Source organism: Micrasema longulum, unplaced genomic scaffold (assembly GCF_059751315.1).
Source record: "Micrasema longulum isolate JH-2025_06_02 unplaced genomic scaffold, ASM5975131v1 h1tg000219l, whole genome shotgun sequence".
Lineage (NCBI taxonomy): Eukaryota > Metazoa > Arthropoda > Insecta > Trichoptera > Brachycentridae > Micrasema > Micrasema longulum.
In genome coordinates this window covers 62,036-83,422 of record NW_028277424.1, presented here as the reverse complement: position 1 = coordinate 83,422, position 21,387 = coordinate 62,036, and the positions used below count along the sequence as shown (strand labels likewise).

The 21,387-nt window shown below is 36.5% G+C and overlaps 1 protein-coding gene across 1 annotated transcript; it reads right to left on the bottom strand.

The window, feature by feature from the left end:
• Positions 1–5,858: 5,858 nt before the first annotated feature.
• LOC148283587 (RNA-binding protein MEX3A) lies at positions 5,859–21,253 on the bottom strand. The gene is made up of 2 exons (XM_088243611.1): positions 21,247–21,253; positions 5,859–15,129 (listed from the first exon to the last, which is right to left on the bottom strand). Exons 1-2 carry the CDS (start codon positions 21,251–21,253, stop codon positions 14,231–14,233), a joined length of 906 nt encoding a protein of 301 aa, XP_088099737.1. The 3' UTR covers positions 5,859–14,230.
• Positions 21,254–21,387: the final 134 nt, after the last annotated feature.

Sequence of the window (21,387 nt, the reverse complement as noted above, 5' to 3'; positions counted from 1 at the left end):
TCAGGTGAAGATAGAGTACGATGATGAAAAAATGTTTAGAAGCTTTTCTCATAACACCTTTTATTAATTACATACATACATTGCCTATATTTTTTACAACCCCAAATACTAAGAAAAAATATGATTTCTAAAATAGTCGTACATTCGAGCATCACGTTCCTACATTCCCACCGTGCATACAAATTTCTCATTTCTCCCTTCGCTCGAGCTATTTCGCTGTGTTAACAACTTATTTTTTTAAATACGTTTTTAAAATAATTACGTTGGCAAAATGGTGAATGTTACACAGTGTGTAAAGTGGCCACTTTAACCAGCCAATGACAGGTCATAAGCCCTGTAAATGCCTAGACTTTCACATCCCTTATTTGAGGTATTCTCCATCCCTATTGTAATTTGTAAATCTTAATGACTCCCGAGGGGGTGAAATCCAGTCTTTTGTCTACGAACATTTGGACAAACTCAAATAATGTAATGAAACCAACTGGTCCAAGAAGTTTAAAAATTGAAAAATTGTTTTCAGGCGTTGCCTAGTATGTGAAATAATTTAGTCAGATGAATACCTTCACAACATTAAAGGTTTAAGCTCTTTAACTTCACTAAAATCAACAAATGGAAGAATTGAAGAAATATGGATGTTCGAACATAGGCAAAATGGTGAATGTGTAAAGTGGCCACTTAAACCAGCCAATGACAGGTCATAAGCCCTGTAAATGCCTAGACTTTCATATTCCCATATTTAAGGTATTCTCCATCCCTGATTTAATTTGTTAATTACAATGTATTAAGGGAAACAATTTTATAATTTTGTACAATTGTGTTACGAAATATAAAAACCAAATTCAAGTCCTGTCCTATTCCTTGCTTGCATATTTCATTTCATACACACACACACACACACACACACACACACACACACACACACACACACACACACACACACACACACACACACACACACACACACACACACACACACACACACACACACACACACACACACACACACACATCCTCACACACACACACACACACACACATGTAATAGGGAGCATGGATAACAGTAGATCACGGGTTCCAGTGAATCGATTGCAATAGCTTCGTGTTTATAGCACACAATTTTTCATATCCCCTTCTGACACACTTAATAGTTACCTTCACGACACCAGAGCTGGAGGACATGCTGCGACGCTTCGGTCAATGCGTTAGGATTAACTTTTTAAAATTATTTTGTTTTAATATGGATGGGAAATTTGAAAGGCCTTATGTTTCCCCTCGTTGGTCATTGTTTAAAATATAACTTCACTATTTGAGTTTTTTGGGAAAGGAGCTTAGTATTTTTTTTTTTTTTATATGTATTTACGAAAACTGTCATTGGGTTACAGTGAATCATGTCTTGAGTCACAGTGGATCGCTTTTTTTCATACAAATAAAAAGTTGTAAGTCGTTTCCAGTTTCGTGGATTAGCGAAAGCAGGTCCAAAAAAGAGGAAAGAGCATCAAGACAGAAAAGGAAGTCCATTATTGCGACCGATACCCCAAATAAACTCGAAATAGCAAATGTGATTTGTTTTCTCCAAAGCTTGAATTGAGAATTTACGTTAAGTATTAATTATTATTAGTTTATTATTTTATTGATTTGTTTTTTATTTTAATAGCATAATTAAGTGTATACCAATCTGATCCGCTGTAACCTGAAGTTTGATCCACAGTGGCCCACTTTTGGGTCACAGTGGATCGATTACCTTTTTTTTATCTAGTTTAATAAGCTATAAAATGGCGAGCCGATGTCATTACTTTTAAGACTATGAATGCTTCTTTCCATGTTATTAAAAATAGCAGAAATTAACAATTTACTTTAGAACTACGAAGTTTAAAACAAATGTGATCCGCTATACCCCATGCTCCCCTATAAACTATATAGTAAACATTGAAGTTTTTAAAACCGTCATTACGTCTTTATTATTATTTTATTTTTTTTCATAGTTAATTAATTGTTAAAGCCATTTTTTTTTACATGTTTTATTTTGTATATTTTTATTAAGTTTATAATATTTTTTTGTTATAAATCTTAACTGTTTGAAATGATACTGTTTTTTGTTTTATTTCGTTCATTTTTAATTATTCTTGTTTTCTTTTTTCATTGTTTGATATTTAGAATTATTTATTTCTTTCATATACCGACATATATCTTTATTTACTTACTTTGTAAAAAAATGCCAGAACCGCGTTCATATTACGAAAAATATCGATAATTTTAGGGATATAAAATACATTCGGGAACATTTCTAGATACTTAACTCAAAATCAACCATTTTGGACTTGTGCCATTATTATCGCTCAGTTGCGAATTTTATGTCACCAAAGAAGACATAAATTTTAACATACCTACGCATTTCGTACAGAAAATTGGATTTGACTTTATATACAATAATTGAAGAACTTCACATTGTAATCGGGGTCCAGGTTGAAATCCTACGAAAGTCGAGTGGAGATTAGTCTACCTCGTAGTTGACTGGTTAGTGCAATTTGTCTACTGATGCAAGAGGTTTTGTCGACTTTAAATGTCGAATTAAATAGGTGTTTTTTTAATTGCAGCATTTCATTCTCGTCGGGGACTGGCGCCTCGGCGTATGTCTGATCATCTTACCTTTGTGGAAAAAAGGAGGAACCGGGCTGTGGTCCCATGGTAGTGTCCTGGATCAGAGGTTTAAGGTTCAAACCCCGCTCTCCCAAAACAAGTTTCGCATTTTCCAAGAGTTATTTACAATTTGTTGGAAAATGCCCCAAAATGGAAATATTTGGCTTAAATCATAATAAGATTATTTTTTAAATGATCCCCTGCGATTAGAAAACTAATGCAGTGCCCTATGTACCATTAACGGCGGATAAGGGAGTAATGATGATGATATGAGTTAATGAAATTTTCTACGGTATATTTATTACTAAGACCAATCTTTTGTCAGGTTGATGAAGGCGGTTGTGAATTTAAAAAAAAACATTTTTGAAACCAGTTTTCAATATCAAGTTTAATATTATTTATTGTTTCTGCATTTTCTTTGTAGCTTAACATTTTGAATATATTAACAGATTGTCAGCCTCTTGGTGTAGTGGTCAGCGCGGTTGCCTACCATGCAAGAGGTCTCTGGAATATTTCATAGTCCCTGGACTGGTACCTGAAGTGCAAGACTGACCATTTTACCTTCGTGTAACAAAAATGACTAAGATACACTGCGATTGGTGAACCAATGCAATCCCCTATGCACTATTGGGTGCGGAAAAACATCTGTATACGCCACACACGAATTTATTATTAGTACAAACAAAGAGTTGTGTTCTAATTAATATCTAACTCCTGTCTGGCATATAATTAAACATCTACTAAACAAACAAACAAACAAACACACCATCACGCAGTTTCCCCGTAGAGGTAGGTAACGAGGATAGAATGCCGCATCACTGTCTTTGCCTAAATACCTCGCTTCCTCTACATTTATACATCTTTTCATGCACGCACGCCGATTATTCCTACTCTTGACGTCCATCTTTAAGTATTTGAGTCATTCTCGGTCTTGCTCGTTTTCTGCATCCATCAACATTAGCATCATAGATCATTTTAGCCGTTCTTTCGGGTATTTTATATACTCGTTGGTATAATATGTCAATATTGATACCGATAGATGACAACGTACTTGAAATAAGTATTTTTAAATATAATACATATATTTATACAAAACTTTAATGTAAATTTTGTTAATTTACTATACGCTGCCCTAGTTCTTGTATGTTCAATGGATCATTTTTAGGAAATTGAGTTATGAATGCGAAATGTTCATAATCTTATTACGCGTTCATGTAGCTAAAGATTTTTTTTTCCGTTATTAAATAGTATTTTCAGCATTTTTTGAGTGCCAATCTCCACTTTCTGATTTTACTTATTTGACTTTAAAAACAAATAAAATGTCATTTGTAAAATTTGCAAAATGGTCTATTGAACATACAAGAACTAAGGCAGCGTATAGGTTTGATGCACGTTGATAGCAGATTCACACAGTACAATAGATAGATAGCAAATTTTGAAACCAAAGGAGATTAAGAATTTGCTACTTTTATTAGTTTTCGAAATTGCAGGCTCGTACCTTTTTGGGTGGATCTGACGAATTTCATTATTTTTATGTGCCGATTGTTTCCAAGAAAATTAAGTATGAATTTGTATTTTTCCGTTACTCAATTTTTCTACGGTAAACTTGCATCTTATATTATCGTCCTCGAAGTACTAAAGAGTGGCAGTCAAATATATTGTTTAATATTTTAATTCAATATAATAAGACAAAATGTTAGAAAATTCACGTCCAAGTAATTCAAATAGATCAAGTCAAAGAAGGAATCGTGTGTTAGAAATACCACATTGTAAAACGAGGCTCGCACAGGCATGCATATTTTATGGGCCCAAAATTTTTTTATTATTTTTTTACTGATATTTTATTGATTCCAAACTTTCAAAATTTTACTTCTTTTAAAAAACATGCACTATCCTGGATTCAAACTTAAGATTTGAACTCTTTTTTCTATGATTTATTTTGTTGCCCTTTAATAATAAGGAATATTTTTGTGTTTTTAAAAAAAAAAAATTATTTCCTTTTATAATTACTATAGAAAAAAATACCATATTATCTTTTACGGAATATTTTATTTTTTCTTTCTTATGTTAGACAAAAATATTATAACTGTTCATTATTTATTATAGGAGCAAAAATTCATTAACATTTTCTTGTATAGCCACGAACAGGCCACGCCTTTGTGGGATTTTTTGTATACTATTTTTACTAATAATATGTATTTCATTTCTATGTAATTATGCTTTATTTTTTTAATACTCTGTTTTATCACTTACGTTTATTGTAAAAAAAAAAAAAAAAAATCTTTTTAAATCACCGCCAATCATTTTTTTTGTAACCTTCTAAAACTCATTGTATTTTTTACTTGCAATACGTACTGGTGCTTACGTCAAATATGTTACCTAAATGTACTAAGATGTATGATATTGAAAAATTTCCTTTTCAATTAATAGAATACCCACTCACCTTTGTAGCATACTTATTTACGTATTTCATAGATTTATTAATATTTATATACCATTTTTTATCAATGCAAATAATGTTTATGAATGTTATGTGCTTGCATCGTGTTAGCATTGGAATGTCTTTCTCAATCCAAGTTCAAAATTTAATCGTTAATCTCGAGTGAACATTTCATTTGGACATACTCAAAATATTGTTGATTTATAATATCCATTAAAACTTTATTGAGGGATATAAATTAAATATAAAATTTATATTTGAAGCACTGTGGTTATTCATTACAATAAAATAAATATAAGTATACAATACAGTATAAATATAAGTATTCTACGATCGGTAGAAAAAAAAGTGGTTAAAAACAAAGTTGTTTAACATTTATTTTATTGGTATAAATTAAGTCCATGCAGGTCAAACTAGTTTTTTTATTATTATAGTTTTGATACTATGACAATGAAATATAAATTTGCCGAGTATGTTTTTTTTTCTTCCTCTTGTAAAATCTTTGTTTTCATACTCTGGTTGTTTTCGAAATTAACGATTCAATTTGTAGGATGAGTTTTTAATTACATACCACTTTTGCTCTAAAATTAATGTTTTCTAATTTTCAAACAAAGGAACTAAAAAATTTTAGAACCGAATAATTTTAGCCCTAAAACTCCTATGCATTTGAGTATTTTTGAATGTTAAGGTAGTTTTTGATAAAAGCAGATGGGAACAGCGAGATCAGGGGGTTAGGCAATATTAATAGGAGGGTTAGGTGGATGAAATAAGAACCATGCTGTTTCGATACAAATACGTACTTTTATTATTGTTATATTTCAGCTAGTTTATGCAGAATAATGATTCCTATTAAATATAATGTATTTTCAGTAATAATAATATAATAATAATTATGCATCAATAATGGTTAATATTCCATTCGTCATGCTGCAGTTAATATTTTAATATAAATATATATAAAGTCGACATATAAATATGACAAAACAAATGCTATTTAAGCTATCTCTATGAAAACCTTCACATTGGAATTAAGAGTCCAATTAACGAGTGACGAAACCATATTAAATCGAAGAAAATAGCTATCCCAAAAATAACAATTCTTCAAATAAAATAAGAATTCGCCAAGAGAAAATCGAACTAAGCTGATGTCATAACTCGTTTTCTTCGTTCCTCTTCTATAAGTAATGTAAAATAATCTCCGTTATTCAGAAGATATCGAGTTATCGATACTTATTCTAATTATTAAACTGGTATAGAAATACAGCGTATGAAAAAAATTCTGAAGAGAAAAATCACATTAATTATAAAGGAAGTACAAGAATTACAAGAAAATTCCACTTTTCCGATTACACGCGCGTTTCTTTATCAACAAGATATAAAATCTACGAGTCTGTCGATGGGCATAACCTCAGGACTCTGCTTTGTTCCGCAACAGCATATGCAGACTCGCGGGACACTTGGCATTCTGCGTGCGTCCGGGGGTCCAGGCCGAGAACTGGGAATAATGAGTTGCGCTTTGCCTGCATATGCTGTCGATACATTTTATTTGCGATACATGACATTAAACACGGACATAGAAAATAAATTGGACGGATTTCGTGGGTCCCCGCGGTTGGCGTGTTACGTACAATACGGAAGTTGTCAACGAGACGTCGACTTTACGCGACCACGAAACCCGCTCAAGTTTGTTTACAACATTTACCAATAAACATATAAGATATACATAATATCGAGTAGTTCACGAACATTCATGTCGAGTAATATTAATATTCGGTTACACATTGAGGTTATGTATGACATCTTCGCCCTAAGTAAGAAAAACACTTCCATCGCACTTAAACCTACCGATGATGAAGAGTATATCCGGAGTATTTGCAGAAACGGGATGAAGAAATGCCTCGAGAAAGGGTTCAGGTGTCGAGCCGACGGATGCATTCTTACATTGTATACGAACTAAGAAAACTCCATCGTCATTCGTTGCCTTCAATTTCCCTCACACAATACACGTCGAGTGTATAATTACGACTAATTTAAACGTTTATGTCATTTATCTACGAATAAATACTAGTGTACAAATTTCACTATGCACATCACTATACAGCCTTCATTTATATCAATCCCATATTAACAGTCTAATTACAACAACATTATCTCGCGTGAGCTGTGGTGAGGCGGGCGCGCCGCCTCGCGTCACCGCGGCCAGCCGCGCGTCGCGGTAATCCGCCCGGCCCGCGCGGCCCGCGCGTTCCCTCGTCCCGTCCCGAGTTCCAAGAGGATTTCCCACCGAACGTTTCGCGCACCCGCGATATACTCGAATCAGTAGTCAAAATAACTTATCGATATTTATTAAGTGTCCTTATAAGAGAAAATATCTACGCCTACGTATAAAATGTCGGCACTCTTTATGCCTTTCTATATAATAAAATATCGTAAAAACGCGGTTCTATGGAAGCTATTAGGAATACTTTACGAATAGAAATATAGATATAACGACAGATTCTTAAAGGTACAAAAATATGATTTAGTAACCGTGATTAATCACCGAATACTGATTAATATGAGATGCGTAAATATTTCGTACCACGAAGTTAACTTGACATATTATCGATACATTATATTATTACGTACTTATATTACGATAATTAAAAAGCAAGTGAACCGAACAAGCGAATCGTCGCGTGCGCCGATGTGGAGATCAATGGAAAATCCTTCTTGCGCAGAATTAGCTAGACAATAGTCGTCGGCGATATCCCCATTGGAGGCATTCCTTCACCTTCAGCATGTCGTATGTATGTACAATATTTCGGGGTACACAGTGCACACCACAGTGCTTGTACGAGTAATTGCGTAGCAGCAGATTCAATTTTCCTAACTCGGCACCACGCGCGCGAGCGCCGCGCCATCCACACCAGATTATGGCAGACAAAAATAAACAACAATAAAATATCCTTAATAATTTGTAATATAATTTTATTTGAATAAACCAATTCTTAAATCATATATAATAATATATAATATAAATATGAATTTGTAACGAGCATGCAACATTGGGTCACTACAAGTGATTTCGGTGAGAAACTCTTGGGAAAATTTCTCGGTACAAAATAAAACTCATTCGATACATCAAACATAATAAAATGATCAGAACAAACGTAAAGTAGAACACTCTTAATATACGTATACGTGTTAATCGGGGGTGTGGGGAATTACGTGTCTCGAGGGCGCAAGTTGGGACCAGTCGCCTCTATCCGGATATTCCTTTCCTAAGCATATTTCCTAATAAAATGGATTTTCTATCACGACCTAACAGCCTCGAGCTGCCGGCGTGTCCCTTTCGCTACTAATATTTCACTAAGCACATTCCGCGTCCAGCATTTCCTAATACCGATCCTTCGTGCGTTCTCTGGACTGAAAGAAACGTAAAATTTCCACATTTTCAACTAGTTTTAATTTACAATTCAAATAAAATTCTCCGAGCAATTTTTAATTGTGTTGGAATGTATACATGATTTAGAAAAATTCAATAAAATTTAAACAACAATTGTACTTATTAATATAAAATTAGATTATTTCGAAAATTTTAATAGGTATTGAAATCGATCGTATCTTAATACGATTAAATTTTGATATATTAAGAATTCAGTTCAATCAGACACTCCCAACGGTGAATCCACTATTACGTAATTATTATTATAGCTACGTGCGAGGGGTGGGGCGAGGCGAGAAGAGGGGACCTTCTTACATTTCTCTGCCTATAAATAAATTTTATAAAAAAAATAATCATTTTTAAAATTTGCATTACTGTCAACGGTCAATAGAGTGCACCGAGGTCCCCTCCCCGCCCGGCCCCCCCGCCGGCAAGCTTACAGTAGTAAGTACACTCTCGCGTATATAATATGTATCGGATTAAATAGCTACACAAGTCGGTAAGAATAAATATCGTAGATGATCTTAGGGATAACTCGAAAATAAATAGAGGTATTCAGTTTATTTCTCAATTTGATTAATGGATGACGATAAAATACTTTTAGATATAAATCTTAAGAAACATGATTAGTTTACGGTAATAAATTTTATATCAATTACTCTCGAGTGATAAAGATTATCTTGACGCCCTTTAAAACATTCACAATACGAAAATATATGTGGGTAATTTTGCTCGCTTATTGGAATTAAGGGATCGCTATTCACTCTCTACTCGCGTCTGGCCGTGGCAGCTGCGGATCGCGGGACTGCCGCGAGCCGCTGGGGAGTGTCGGCGGCCGACCGCGGCCAACCGCGCCCTCGCCCGCGAGCGGCTCGGCCCGCTCGACCCGCTCTACCCGCTCCACCCGCTCGACTCGACGGGCCTCTCAAAAGTCGAAGATCAAAAATTAGTAACTTTCATTGTAATTTTGGCACCAGGGTTTAATTTTAACATTAAATACTTTAATCTTAGTTCTTTTACATAAAAAAACTGCGCGATTAATGTTTTAGAATCGAGAGTCCAATATTTTCTATGATAGCGATATAAAAGTCGATGTATTACCGTAAATGATCCCAAACAGTAGATTTAATTATTGATTTCCATCAGTTCACGCGGATCCTAATTCGGCGGCGCGGCGGCTGTGGGCTCCCAGCCGAGTCACTGTCGCTGTCGGAGTGCGGAGCGCGGACCGGCCTTCTCTCCTATTCTACCCGAGGAAGCTCCGTTAGAACTGAACGAGATCTAGTAGAATCATAGAATTTAAAATTTACAACAAGATTTATAAAATATGAATAGGACAAATAAAGTAAAGTATCGGGCGCGAATCAAGGGCCGCCGGCCGCCGCCGCCGCCGCCGCCCGCCGCGAGACTCCCCTCTCCCTGTTACGCTACACCCACTAACCCGAGAGTTCGACCCTAATATTAATAATTACTAACGTCACTCACAACACCCCCCGCATCCGAGGGGCGGTTACCATTGCTTACGTTGATTTCTTCTGTGGAACCGAACCTTTCTCTTGAAGACTAGGTCAATTTTGAGCATGTTCACAGGATCGTTCGAATCTATACCTAATTATAAATTCTGCTTAACATGGCATTCCTAAGAGATTAAATGCTGACTTAAATATTATAATACAAAAAGACAAATATCTGACAAATTTCAACATAAAAAGTAACAAAATACTGGCCTACCAACTTTGGTGACCGCCTACTATTAGTATTAACGTTTCCAATTGAATGTAATCACTAACGGGTATGTATGCATTGCTTATAGTGCCTTTTCAATAAGAAAATAACCCTGTCTCTGCGAATATTCATAATTGTTCGTCACGAATACAAAATCTGTTTCTATATAATCTTTGAAAAAAGCTTCTTACACAAGCTGCCTATCCGTAAACGTATCAAAAATACAGATATTTTACACAGAATTTCTAGAGAAAACCTTAAAGAGCGGAGCAATATCTTACTGAGACGGGTTCTCGAGGTGTAACACTTACTAAATAAAACATCTTCGAAACGAAACCAACAGTCGATATTATCTTAAACGCATCGATACTTAAATGGCACATTTATGTCAAATACCAAAGGTACGGGATTCAAGCGACAACTGTAAATTCAGGGAAAATATACTATTTGAAATAAAAATAGCGGAGGAGGAGGAACGACAACCGAGAAGCCGTAGACGGGAATAAAGAAGGTTAAACGAAGAAGATTAAGACCCGAAGAAGCTGCACCTTCCAACTTTGCTTTCATTAATTCAGTCTTTCTAATCACAGTAAAGCTTTGATATGATGACAAAGACAATGCCGACGAATTTCGTCAATTTTATAAACATTTAGACATTAATTTTAATACAATTAATTCACACCCGATAGGGAATGTTACCAAACCAAATGGAAGATTCGTCCTTACAACATTATTGGAATGTGCGCGCTAAGACAGGACCTCGGCTCCCGTAGGTCATCCGTGACGTGGAATACACAAACTTGTCCGATCTCGTTCCTCGCCTCTTCGGTGATTTATAAAGGTAAATATATTCTTTTCGGTAGTTTTGATATATATTACAATTGAATTTAGATCAAAAATGGGTATAATTTATTTACGCGATTATTAATAGGTATAATATCTCAATACGCTACTTAGATAAGGTGTGAATAAGAGAACCGTCAGGGCTGGGAAAAGTTGGATTGGTCGCGCGGGGGTTCTGCTCCTACAAGGGAAACCGGTAAAAATATTATTGCTTAGTCCAGCCCTTACCCACTATTCCCTCGCGCGCCTTCCCCACGTTTCCTAAAGTACACTGGAATCTACAAAACTATTCATCCAATACACTTACGAGCTAATATAGTATGTATATATATAAATATTTCACTATTTCATCCGAATATGTTGCGGTAGTAACCGAAACGATTCAACCATTGCGACGAGCGGTTACTGGATTAGGCCACGCGCCTCCCTGGGGGATTCTGACTTTCCTAAAATTCACTAACGAGCGTTTCCTAACTTCCTCAGTCCGTTTCACTTTCCGACTTCGTAGCTTCCGATCTGAGGCTGCCGGAGGCCACCCACTGCGGCGGAGGGAGCGGACACAACCGGAGAGTTGAACACGGGCCCGCCCAGACAGTTCCTGGAGGAAGTGAAGACTAGGGAGATGCGAAGGTAATATTAACAATATCAGTCATTATCGTGTGAAGAGACGGGCGGAGAGCTAGTGAGCCAGAAAAGGGGGAGAAGAGGCACAGGCGATAAAGACTTCTCTCGCCAGTTCCCCGAAAGTTATAAAAAGCTTGTGAATAGAGCCAGTGAGCCAGGGAAAAGAAGAGGAGAGGAGGGTCATGGCGATGAGGACAACTCTCGCAAGACCCCTGCAAGTGTGTAACGTGCAATGAGACAAGAGAAGAGGAAGTGAGCCGGGAAAGGAGAAAGATGTAAGAGGTACGTGTTGATGGGGGAGTGCGTGTAAAGAGACGAGCGGAGAGCTAGTGAGCCGGGAAAGGAGAGAGGTGGAAGAGGTACGCGGCGATGAGGGAGTGCGTGTAAAGAGACGAGCGGAGAGCTAGTGAGCCAGGAAAATGGAGAGGAAAGGAGGTGCACGGCGAAGAGGACCACTCCAGCCAGACCCCTGTTAGTAAGTGGATGGCGTATAAAGAGACGAGCGGAGAACTAGTGAGCCGGGAAAGGAGAGAGGTGGAAGAGGTACGTGGCGATGAGGACTACTCTTGCCGATCTATACAAAAGGAGTGCGTGTAAAGAGACGAGCGGAGAGCTAGTGAGCCGGGAAAGAAGAGAGGCGGAAGAGGTACGTGGCGATGAGGACTACTCTCGCCGATCTCTACAAAGGGAGTGCGTGTAAAGAGACGAGCGGAGAGCTAGTGAGCCGGGAAAGGAGAGATGGAAGAGGTACGTGGCGATGAGGACTACTCTCGCCAGACCTCTACAGGTGGAGGCCGGGAACACTTAGTCTATGGCTACGCTACGTATGTATGTATTCCTAGTCTACTTTATGTTCTTATTCATTATTAAATTACAAAAATACAAACGTCCAATTGTTATATGTTACGAATAATTATTACTTACTAAGCACGTTCCATTATTAAGTCTACGAATATACTTTAATGTGTTACATATAATTTAATAAAACGGTTGTCACTGGGACACTTACACAGTTGAGTATTTTAAGTAAGAATATATTTTTTAAACTTTAAATGTTTTTCTCGACAAAATATAAAACGCATATGCATCTTTTCCGTATGTAAACCTATCGTGTAATATTTACGTGTAAATAACCTTAAATTACTTTCAGTATAATATTCAAAATGAAGTCGTCTTTTTGTGCTAAATATAAACATGTCATAAAAGGACTCAATGTGAAAAAAACAAATGAGATCTCAACAACACCTAATCCTTATAATAAATATGTGAATAATTATTATTATTATTACGCATTCCGTATCATTATATAAAATATATAGGAAATCAATATAAAAATAAAAAACAAAAGTTAAAAGATAAATTACACAAAGATTATTTTGACAATATTTGGTAGCAATTGTTCTAAGTCAGCGGTTCTCAAAGTAACCAGATCGCGGGCTGCGAGGAATTTAGTGTAAATTTAGAATCGCCGAGGAATATGCACTGAGATGATGCAGCCCGCGGGTTGAGAAGCGCCTGACACCGACGGTAGGTACCCCAGCCTCCCTCGAGGTAGGGGCTCCGTCAAAAGTTAAATACAAATTACTCCGACCAAAGGTCCATTTTAAAATATTTCCATTTAATCAAATATAAATCACTATTTTAAATATAAATCTAACTAAGCTAAAAGAAACAATATTTATAATGGTCTGAGTGGGAGTCGAGCCACCTTGTACTAAGTATTCGAGTTAAACATTTTTCGTGAAAAATTATGTAAAAAAATAAAATAATATTTATGCAATAATAACTTAAACGATCTAATATAATAATAAAATGACAAAATCTGCGAACAAACCTTAAAATGACTAATAATAATGATAACTGACGAAAAATACACATTACAATTAATACAATAGAAAAGTTAATAATAATATAGAACAGACAGAGAATGCAACAACTGTTCGGATGGTCGGGTACCCCCCCCCCCACACACAACCAGGACCGGAGTAGGCGGTCTGACATGGCGGCTACTGTTGCACCTTATAGTCACACCGCCACACCGCCACACCGCCACGACACTCCTCGTATCATATACAGCGAACATCTAACAATTAGGGATATGTATCAATTATTATCTTTTGTTTCTTCTATTGGTTAATAATAATCATAATATATAATAATATACCCAAAATGGTACCCGACCTCCGTATCATATATTTTAGCCGTCCTTAAGCGGCTCGTATTTTTTTTTTTAATATTTATATTTTTTTACAATATCATCAATATATTATTGTTTATATTTCCATTATATTATATTATTGGTTTTTTTTATTTTTTTTATTTAAATAATTCAAGAGAATTGCCATATCGATCAGCCTTAAGAGAATCACGGCGAATTATATAAAAAAAATGAAAAAAAAACAAACAAACAAAAAACAAACGATAAAAATACTTTTCAAAACAAGTAGTAGTAGTAGTAATAATATCGAAAATATCAAAAAAAGAGCGATCGGACCGTGAAGGCGGTAGAGGGAGTGAAGGGAGTAAAGGGGGCTTTAGGAGATAATGCGGATAGCGGAGATCGCGGGCGTGCAGCACACGGGGCACGGCTTGCCGGAAGCGGCGAGGCGGCGGGCGCAGTCCAGGCAGAACAAGTTGTGTCCGCACGGGACCAGCGCCGCGGTCACGGGCCGCTCGGCGCACAGCGCGCAGCCGCGCGGGGAGCCCGAGGGCGAGGGCCGCGTGCCCGGGAAGGCCCACACGCCCGCGGGGCTCTCGAAGCTCGGCGACTCGCCCAGGCCCTCGTCGCGCTCGCGCTCGGCCGGCGACCAGATGCTGGCCAGCCCGGGCGCGCACGAGCCCGAGCCGGACGACACGGAGCCGGAGGACGAGAAGGCGCCCGAGGAGCAGGACTGCGCGGCGGGCGCCGCGTCCAGCCGCCCGCCCAGGAAGGCCCCCAGCCCGCTCAGCATGCCGCCCAGCAGCGGCGCCTCCTCGGGCCCGCCGGCGCCGCCGGCGCCGCCCGCGCCGGTGCGCACGGCTATGTGCGCCTCGATCTCCTTGCGGGCCGCCTCCACGCTCTCGGGCAGCCCGGTCACCTCGAACACGGGCTCCTTGTCCCGGCTGGGCGTGACGATGTAGGTGTGCGTCTGGTGCTGGATGCGCTTGATGGTGGCCCCCTTGGGCCCGACCACGAGCCCGACCACGCGGTACGGCACGCGAACCTGCGACGTCACGTGGCCGGGGGCCGCGGCGGGGGGCCCGGGCGGAGCCCCGGCCGAGGCGCGGCGAGAAGCCCTGATCTGGCTGAAGTGCTCCGCGGCGGAGAGGATCTCCCTCTTGGCGCGAGCCACGTCTTCTTTGCGCCCTGTGACCACGAACACGGGCTCCTCTCCTCGCACGGGGGTCTTGATATACGTGTTGGTCTTCGCTCGAAGGGCCTTTATTTTGCATCCTGCGAACAAAGGAAAGAAAAGAAAAGTTAGCGGCGGTATAATTAAAACGACAAAATTAAAAAACTCGTTACTTTTAAAACCTTATTTCCTCGTTACCTTTACCGCAGTAACTAACCTGCGCGTTACATTAATAGCGACGCCTGCGAGATAGGCAACCGATAGGGCACGTAGTCGCGAGAGTTGCTTGCTCCGACGAAACCGGCGCATGCGACAATTGATGGGGTAATAAAAGCATCAGATGGAACATTGCGTATTTTTAGGTTATGTATGTTCTTTTAGATTTATATATTTACTAACATGCTGGAGAAAATACACATTTAGTCAGAAAAGACCTCAAAATTCACGTGCTTTTTTGTATTATACTCGTAACTCGGTGTATAAGAAATTAAATTAAATTTAATATTTTATACTGTCAAATAAGATTAATTAACATTAATTTATAAATACAAAGTATTAATCAATTCAATCGAATTCTCACCATCGTTTTTTTTCCACAAATAGAATAGTTAAGAACGCTACATGCGCGAGTTCTCGGGAACAATATTCTCGTCCGTATACTTTTTGTATTTAACACGTTCTAACGAGTACGTTAAATCTCAAGGTAAGTAAACTAACAGAAACAAAACACTCTAGTTAATTAACGACTAAATGGGACTAGCTATAAAATCCTTTTTACTTAGACACCACCGGCTACAACCTGACGGGAATACGTTGACTGTTAATTACCACGAAACCAGCAAACTTGTACGCTCATACAGACCTCACATAATGGACACTGACATCATTACAGGTGTTATACATAATATTAATATTATTAATGTACGTTAAAGTGCCGCGGGGCAAACTGCGGCATAATCTGAGAGGAAATTTAAAAATGGACCCGTGATATTTATTTACTTAAACCGCAATACCTTCACAAACATGTGCGACGGACCTGCTTCGAACATTCATGACCAATCAACGATAAGATTCAATTTTTATACAAAGTAAGTTAGTTCTAGATGATTTAAACTTTGATGTAGGTAATTTAATCATCATCATTCACTTTCAGCACCCAATAGTGCATATGGCACTGCATTAGTACATCAATCGCAGTGTATCATGATCATTTTTGTTACATGAAAGTAAGATAATCAGTTTTTCGCTTCAGCTTGCAATTCAAGGTTCGAAATATTCTGGTGTAAAAACACCATAAATAAAAACAAAATAAATATTTCATGTCAACCATGTCGGGAATCGAACCCGAGACCTTTTGTATGGTAGGCAAACGCGCTGACCACTACGCCACGAGGCCGACTAAACTTATAAAAAATAAGTCATTTAAAGTGTCAAAAAAATTAATACGCAATTGTGCGGGTACCTTTGCGTATTACGAACAATTGAGTTTCATTAAACATATAAAAAAAGCATTACAAATAAGAGCATGAGAACCTTGGGATTTTTGCTGCGAACGATACGGGATTTTGAGTCTATAAAAATAATGAAAACATTGTATATTGCCCTAGTACGAAGTCAACTCGAGTATAACTCAAATTATATGGTCACCGTATTACAGGGTTCGTGTTAAAGACGTCAAAAGAGTTCAGCATACATTTTTGCGTTTTATCCATTTTAAATTAAGTATACCGATTGAATACATAAATTACACATACTTAAATGATTATTTAAACATCGAAACATTAGAAAACCGACAAAAATTTAATGACTTGCCTTTTTTGTTTAAAATAATAATATCAATGTTCGATTGTTGTGAACTTATCAATTTAATTAATGTGCGAGTGCCTGGTCAAGTTACCCGATGTAATACTCTGTTCTACTGCGGTCCACCATCGACCAATTACAGCGCAAATTCACCAGTAATGCGGATGCATGTACTCGCGAACCAATATGCTAACAACATCGATGTCTTTAGCGTGAGTCTTGTAAATTTTAAATATCAATGTATATTTATTTATTTAATTTTACAATACGCCCAAGGGGCATTTACAAAAAAATATACAGGTAAGTACGAACATAGTGCGTAAAAATTTAAAAGATAAACAATGCTTTTTTGTATACATTTAGAAACAATAAGAAGCATACTGCCATGCAAAATAAAAAGTGAAACTTTACATAGTAAAAAAGAAAAAAATAAATAAATGGATATAATAAAAGTAATTGAATTAAAAAGCAAATTGTAAATAACTTGTAAAGAATTCAAACAAAAAAATATGTTCCATATCAAATAGAACTTAATATTCTGTTCATATTGTATTTTATAACATTTTGTACCTAGCTGCTTTAAACCTTTACTGCATTTCTTTAGCTTGTTAAAAAATATATATATATTAATATATTTTTTTATTTTAAACCAAATAAACTTCTTTAACACAGTTCTATATCTTATTACTTTAATTTTATTTTTTTTATTTATGTTGTTAATACACCCATCTTTTAATTTTTATTTTTATACCAACTATACTTTTTAACACTGTTCCTATATCTATTTTATTTCTTTACATTGTTTTTTTTTTTAATTTATGTTGTTTATATACTCATCTTCTTTTTTTTATACCAACTTTACTTCTAAACACTGTTCTATCTTTTGTTGCTTTATATTGTATTTTTTAATTTTTGTGTTGTTTTAATACTCGTTTATATGTTTTATATAACTTTCATGTATGTAAAAGCCTTGTGGGCGTGAAAAATTAATAAAATAAATAAATAATATAAAAATTAATTCTACTTAAAGTTGAACATACTATAATATTCTGAAATTGTCTTATTGTATATTTAGAAAAGCAATTAAACTATATAATACAAAGATGTAAAATCGCTTCACAACCGCACATCCGTTCATGTAAGCGAATATTTTCATAGTTTCCTTCGATGATGTTGCCATGCTCTCAAAGAAACGTGTCACACGCGCGACCGATACAGATTGTCCCTAGTCAAAATATAACCAGATCCCGCAATAACGGCTTCCTCGAGATTATAAACGTAATGTAAACGACTGGCATCGAAAATCCCCCGAAGCAGCGCACGGAGACGCTGATAATCGTCCGGCTTTTTTACTAGGAGCGAGCTGCCATGTGGAGAATTTGGCGAATTCCGAACGAGGTAGTGAGCTTAGAAAAGCGGGAAAATGGCACAGTCGTCAGGGGTGGCGAGGAGTTGTCATGGCAACAGGGGTGGGAGTGTGGGGGAGGGTAGGGAGACCTGCGTCCCAATGCGGCAAAAATCCGGCAACATCGCCCGGATACGGCTCTATTCTCCACCGGCCTTCCGCGCGAGCGGGTCGCGAGGCATGCCGCGCTTTCACAAGAAACAACAATGCTGCTATTTTTTTTACGAAAATTCGCAATTAATCGATTGATTAATAATTTATAAAAGCATTCGTTTTGGATCTATGTGCTGCCGGCCACGTGCTTTATGCTTATAAATTTTACTGGCAATCAGTTTTACAGAAAATTTAATCCGAGTAGTGTTAATGTTAGCTCTTACCAATGATGTGTAAAGGAATTTAGTATTGGGTTAACCCACATTTTATATAATAAAATGTTTACTTTTGTAATCAAATTCATTAATATCAGAGGAACGTGGATAGGTATCTGATAAAATACCCCAAGTTCTATATTTATCCCACACGCATTATAAGGAAATGTTTTTTTTCTGTACTGAGTACAAATTCGAATGTCGATCAAACATATTTTATTCGGATATTTAGTAGTTTATATCTAATAGTATAGGTACGTATGAAAATTGCATTAAAATCTATTATATCACAAACAATTCTTGAAATGTAACTTTCACGTTTTAATTATCTGTAAAAAAAAAACTATAAATTAAGAGTCATCCAAAGTTACAAACCAGCCGATTTATAGCGAACACAAGCATATAAAAACTGTCGGTGAAAATTACAATTTGGTAAAGAATTATTATTTTGATCTAAAAATCAAGTCTATTCAGGCCAACAAAATGGAAATAAAAATAACCCAAGTAGCTTTCAAGTCACGTATAAATATTTTCCATAAAGTTTCCTCGACGCTTTTGTGGTGGAATGATTTGCAAGTAATTTCTCCATTACTCGGAGCTCGCTAACGCCAGTATTATGTCCTTGATATTTAAGCAGTGGGCAGGCGAGGAAAAACGTCACGTTTCGCACTCGAGGAAAGTATCGCGATCGTTAATGTTGAAGAAACTTTGACGAACTTTTGCCATTGTGATCAACGTTCGACAGTGCAAAACGAAAGAGGAAATTAAACCAAACTTCAACAGAAAAAGTTTATATATAGTCATATGTGGGTGTTGTCAATTTATGTTGTTATTCTTCAGTACATGCTGTATTTGATGGCTGTCACATATGTAAACAAACATTAATTAAAACTAAACGGTGTATCTTTTTTTTATTCTGACATTTTTTTTAAAGCCAGCATATTTTTCTAGTCTTAAGATTCTATTTATGGAATTTTTTAAAAAATGTTTTCTGGATGATTATGCCAAATATTGTATGTATTTCGCTCTCATTGATGTAGTGTTCCGGAAAAACACTGCAATATCCATTCTTATGCGAGGAATATTATTTACAAATTTGAAAAACGACAAAAAAAAGTTCCGCCACGAATGGATTATTTAAAACTTAGAATGTTACATAACTATTTCACCGCTTTAATCAAACACGGCAGCATGGTCACCTTACCACCGTATAAAGAAACGCAGTGGTTAAACGATTTTAAAGAGCAGAGAATTAAATTTGTTCAGGGGAGGTATTTTTATGAATTAGAAGAAAACTTTACTTGGCTATTAATACTTAATACGAATTAGGCTGATCTATTTTTGTTAATACATTTTTTGAAGTTTTAAAACGGAAGTTAGCAGATCTTAAGAAATCGTTAAAACCGTTAGAAAAATTAACATGACAAAAGGCTAATGGAGAGCTGTTGCAAAAGTACTTTGAGTACAGTGTAAAGTAAAGGGTCTGTAATTTCATTTTCACCCTTCCGTTGACGGCCGTACACAAATCTAGGGTAGACTTTTTGTCGACACACGCAACGGTATAGCACGGTTGGTTGTTAAGTCGATATATTTAGGGCAATTGTTTATATTTCCATATTCACGCTAATCTACATAGTCACCGTTACCTTAGGGGTATTTATTGAATGAAAACGAAAATTATAAGTAACTGACATAATACTCCATTACTTTTACGTCAGGTTGAGTATTAAAATTTTTGTAATATTTTTAAAATTGAGTATATAAATAAGCTAAAATGAGTACATAGCAAACAATAAAGTTATGTATGTGATTCTCAATCCAATTAAGTGTAAATTAAAATTCTATTAAAGTCGATTGATTAAAATTGGATAGTGCTATAACTTGATCTTGATTACGAAACATAATATTCAGAATATTTTTTTCAATATGTTTTTTTTTGTACATATGAAATAATAAAATAATACTTTTTTTTAAAATAATAAAGTTTTTGTTGGGTAAGATAAAAGTGTCTGCGATATCACCATAATATAATATAACATGTATATACTACATACGAAAAAAAAAGTTTTTCAAAATTATTTATCTACTTGAGAAACTGTCGAAGATAAAAACATTATTCATGCTACATCAATTTAAGAAATACTAAAATTATTAATCTCCCAACTTCAAAATGCCGGAAAGCCGGAGAAGTGTCGTTTATCATAATTCTAGATTTATTTCCGCGGAGAAGTAAAGTATTGCAATTTATAGGCTGCCGCTCAAAACCGCTCCATGAATCCAGCCAGAACCAGAGGCAGAGGTTCGAAAGAGAGAAGAAATATGAGGAAATTTAGTCTGTAGGTGGAAACTCCATCGCTGGGGTAGTTTGTTTCACTTTGGCTGCTTTATTGGGGTCAGGAATGAAAAGGAAACGTCGTACGCATGTGTGAGTCCGCAAAGTTCAGGAACCTGGGAATTTCGCCGAGTCAAAAATAATCACACAATCGCATTCGTCGAAACGTAAAGGGAACTTTGACAATTTCCTTAACAATATATTGCCATACGAGATGTAAGTCGTGTTCGCATACATAATCGAGACGTCTCGAACTTTTAATTAATTTTATCAGGAATGGATAATACATTAACGAATTTATTTCATTTACTCTCCATTTTGCAGTATGGAGTATAATAATTTTCTAGTTATTATTGCGTATAAGATGTGCAATACTATTGAGTTTTATTTTGAGGGTGTTAGAAAAATGTTTTGGGTTTATATTTCGGCTCAAGGCTCTTTGGCTCAAAAT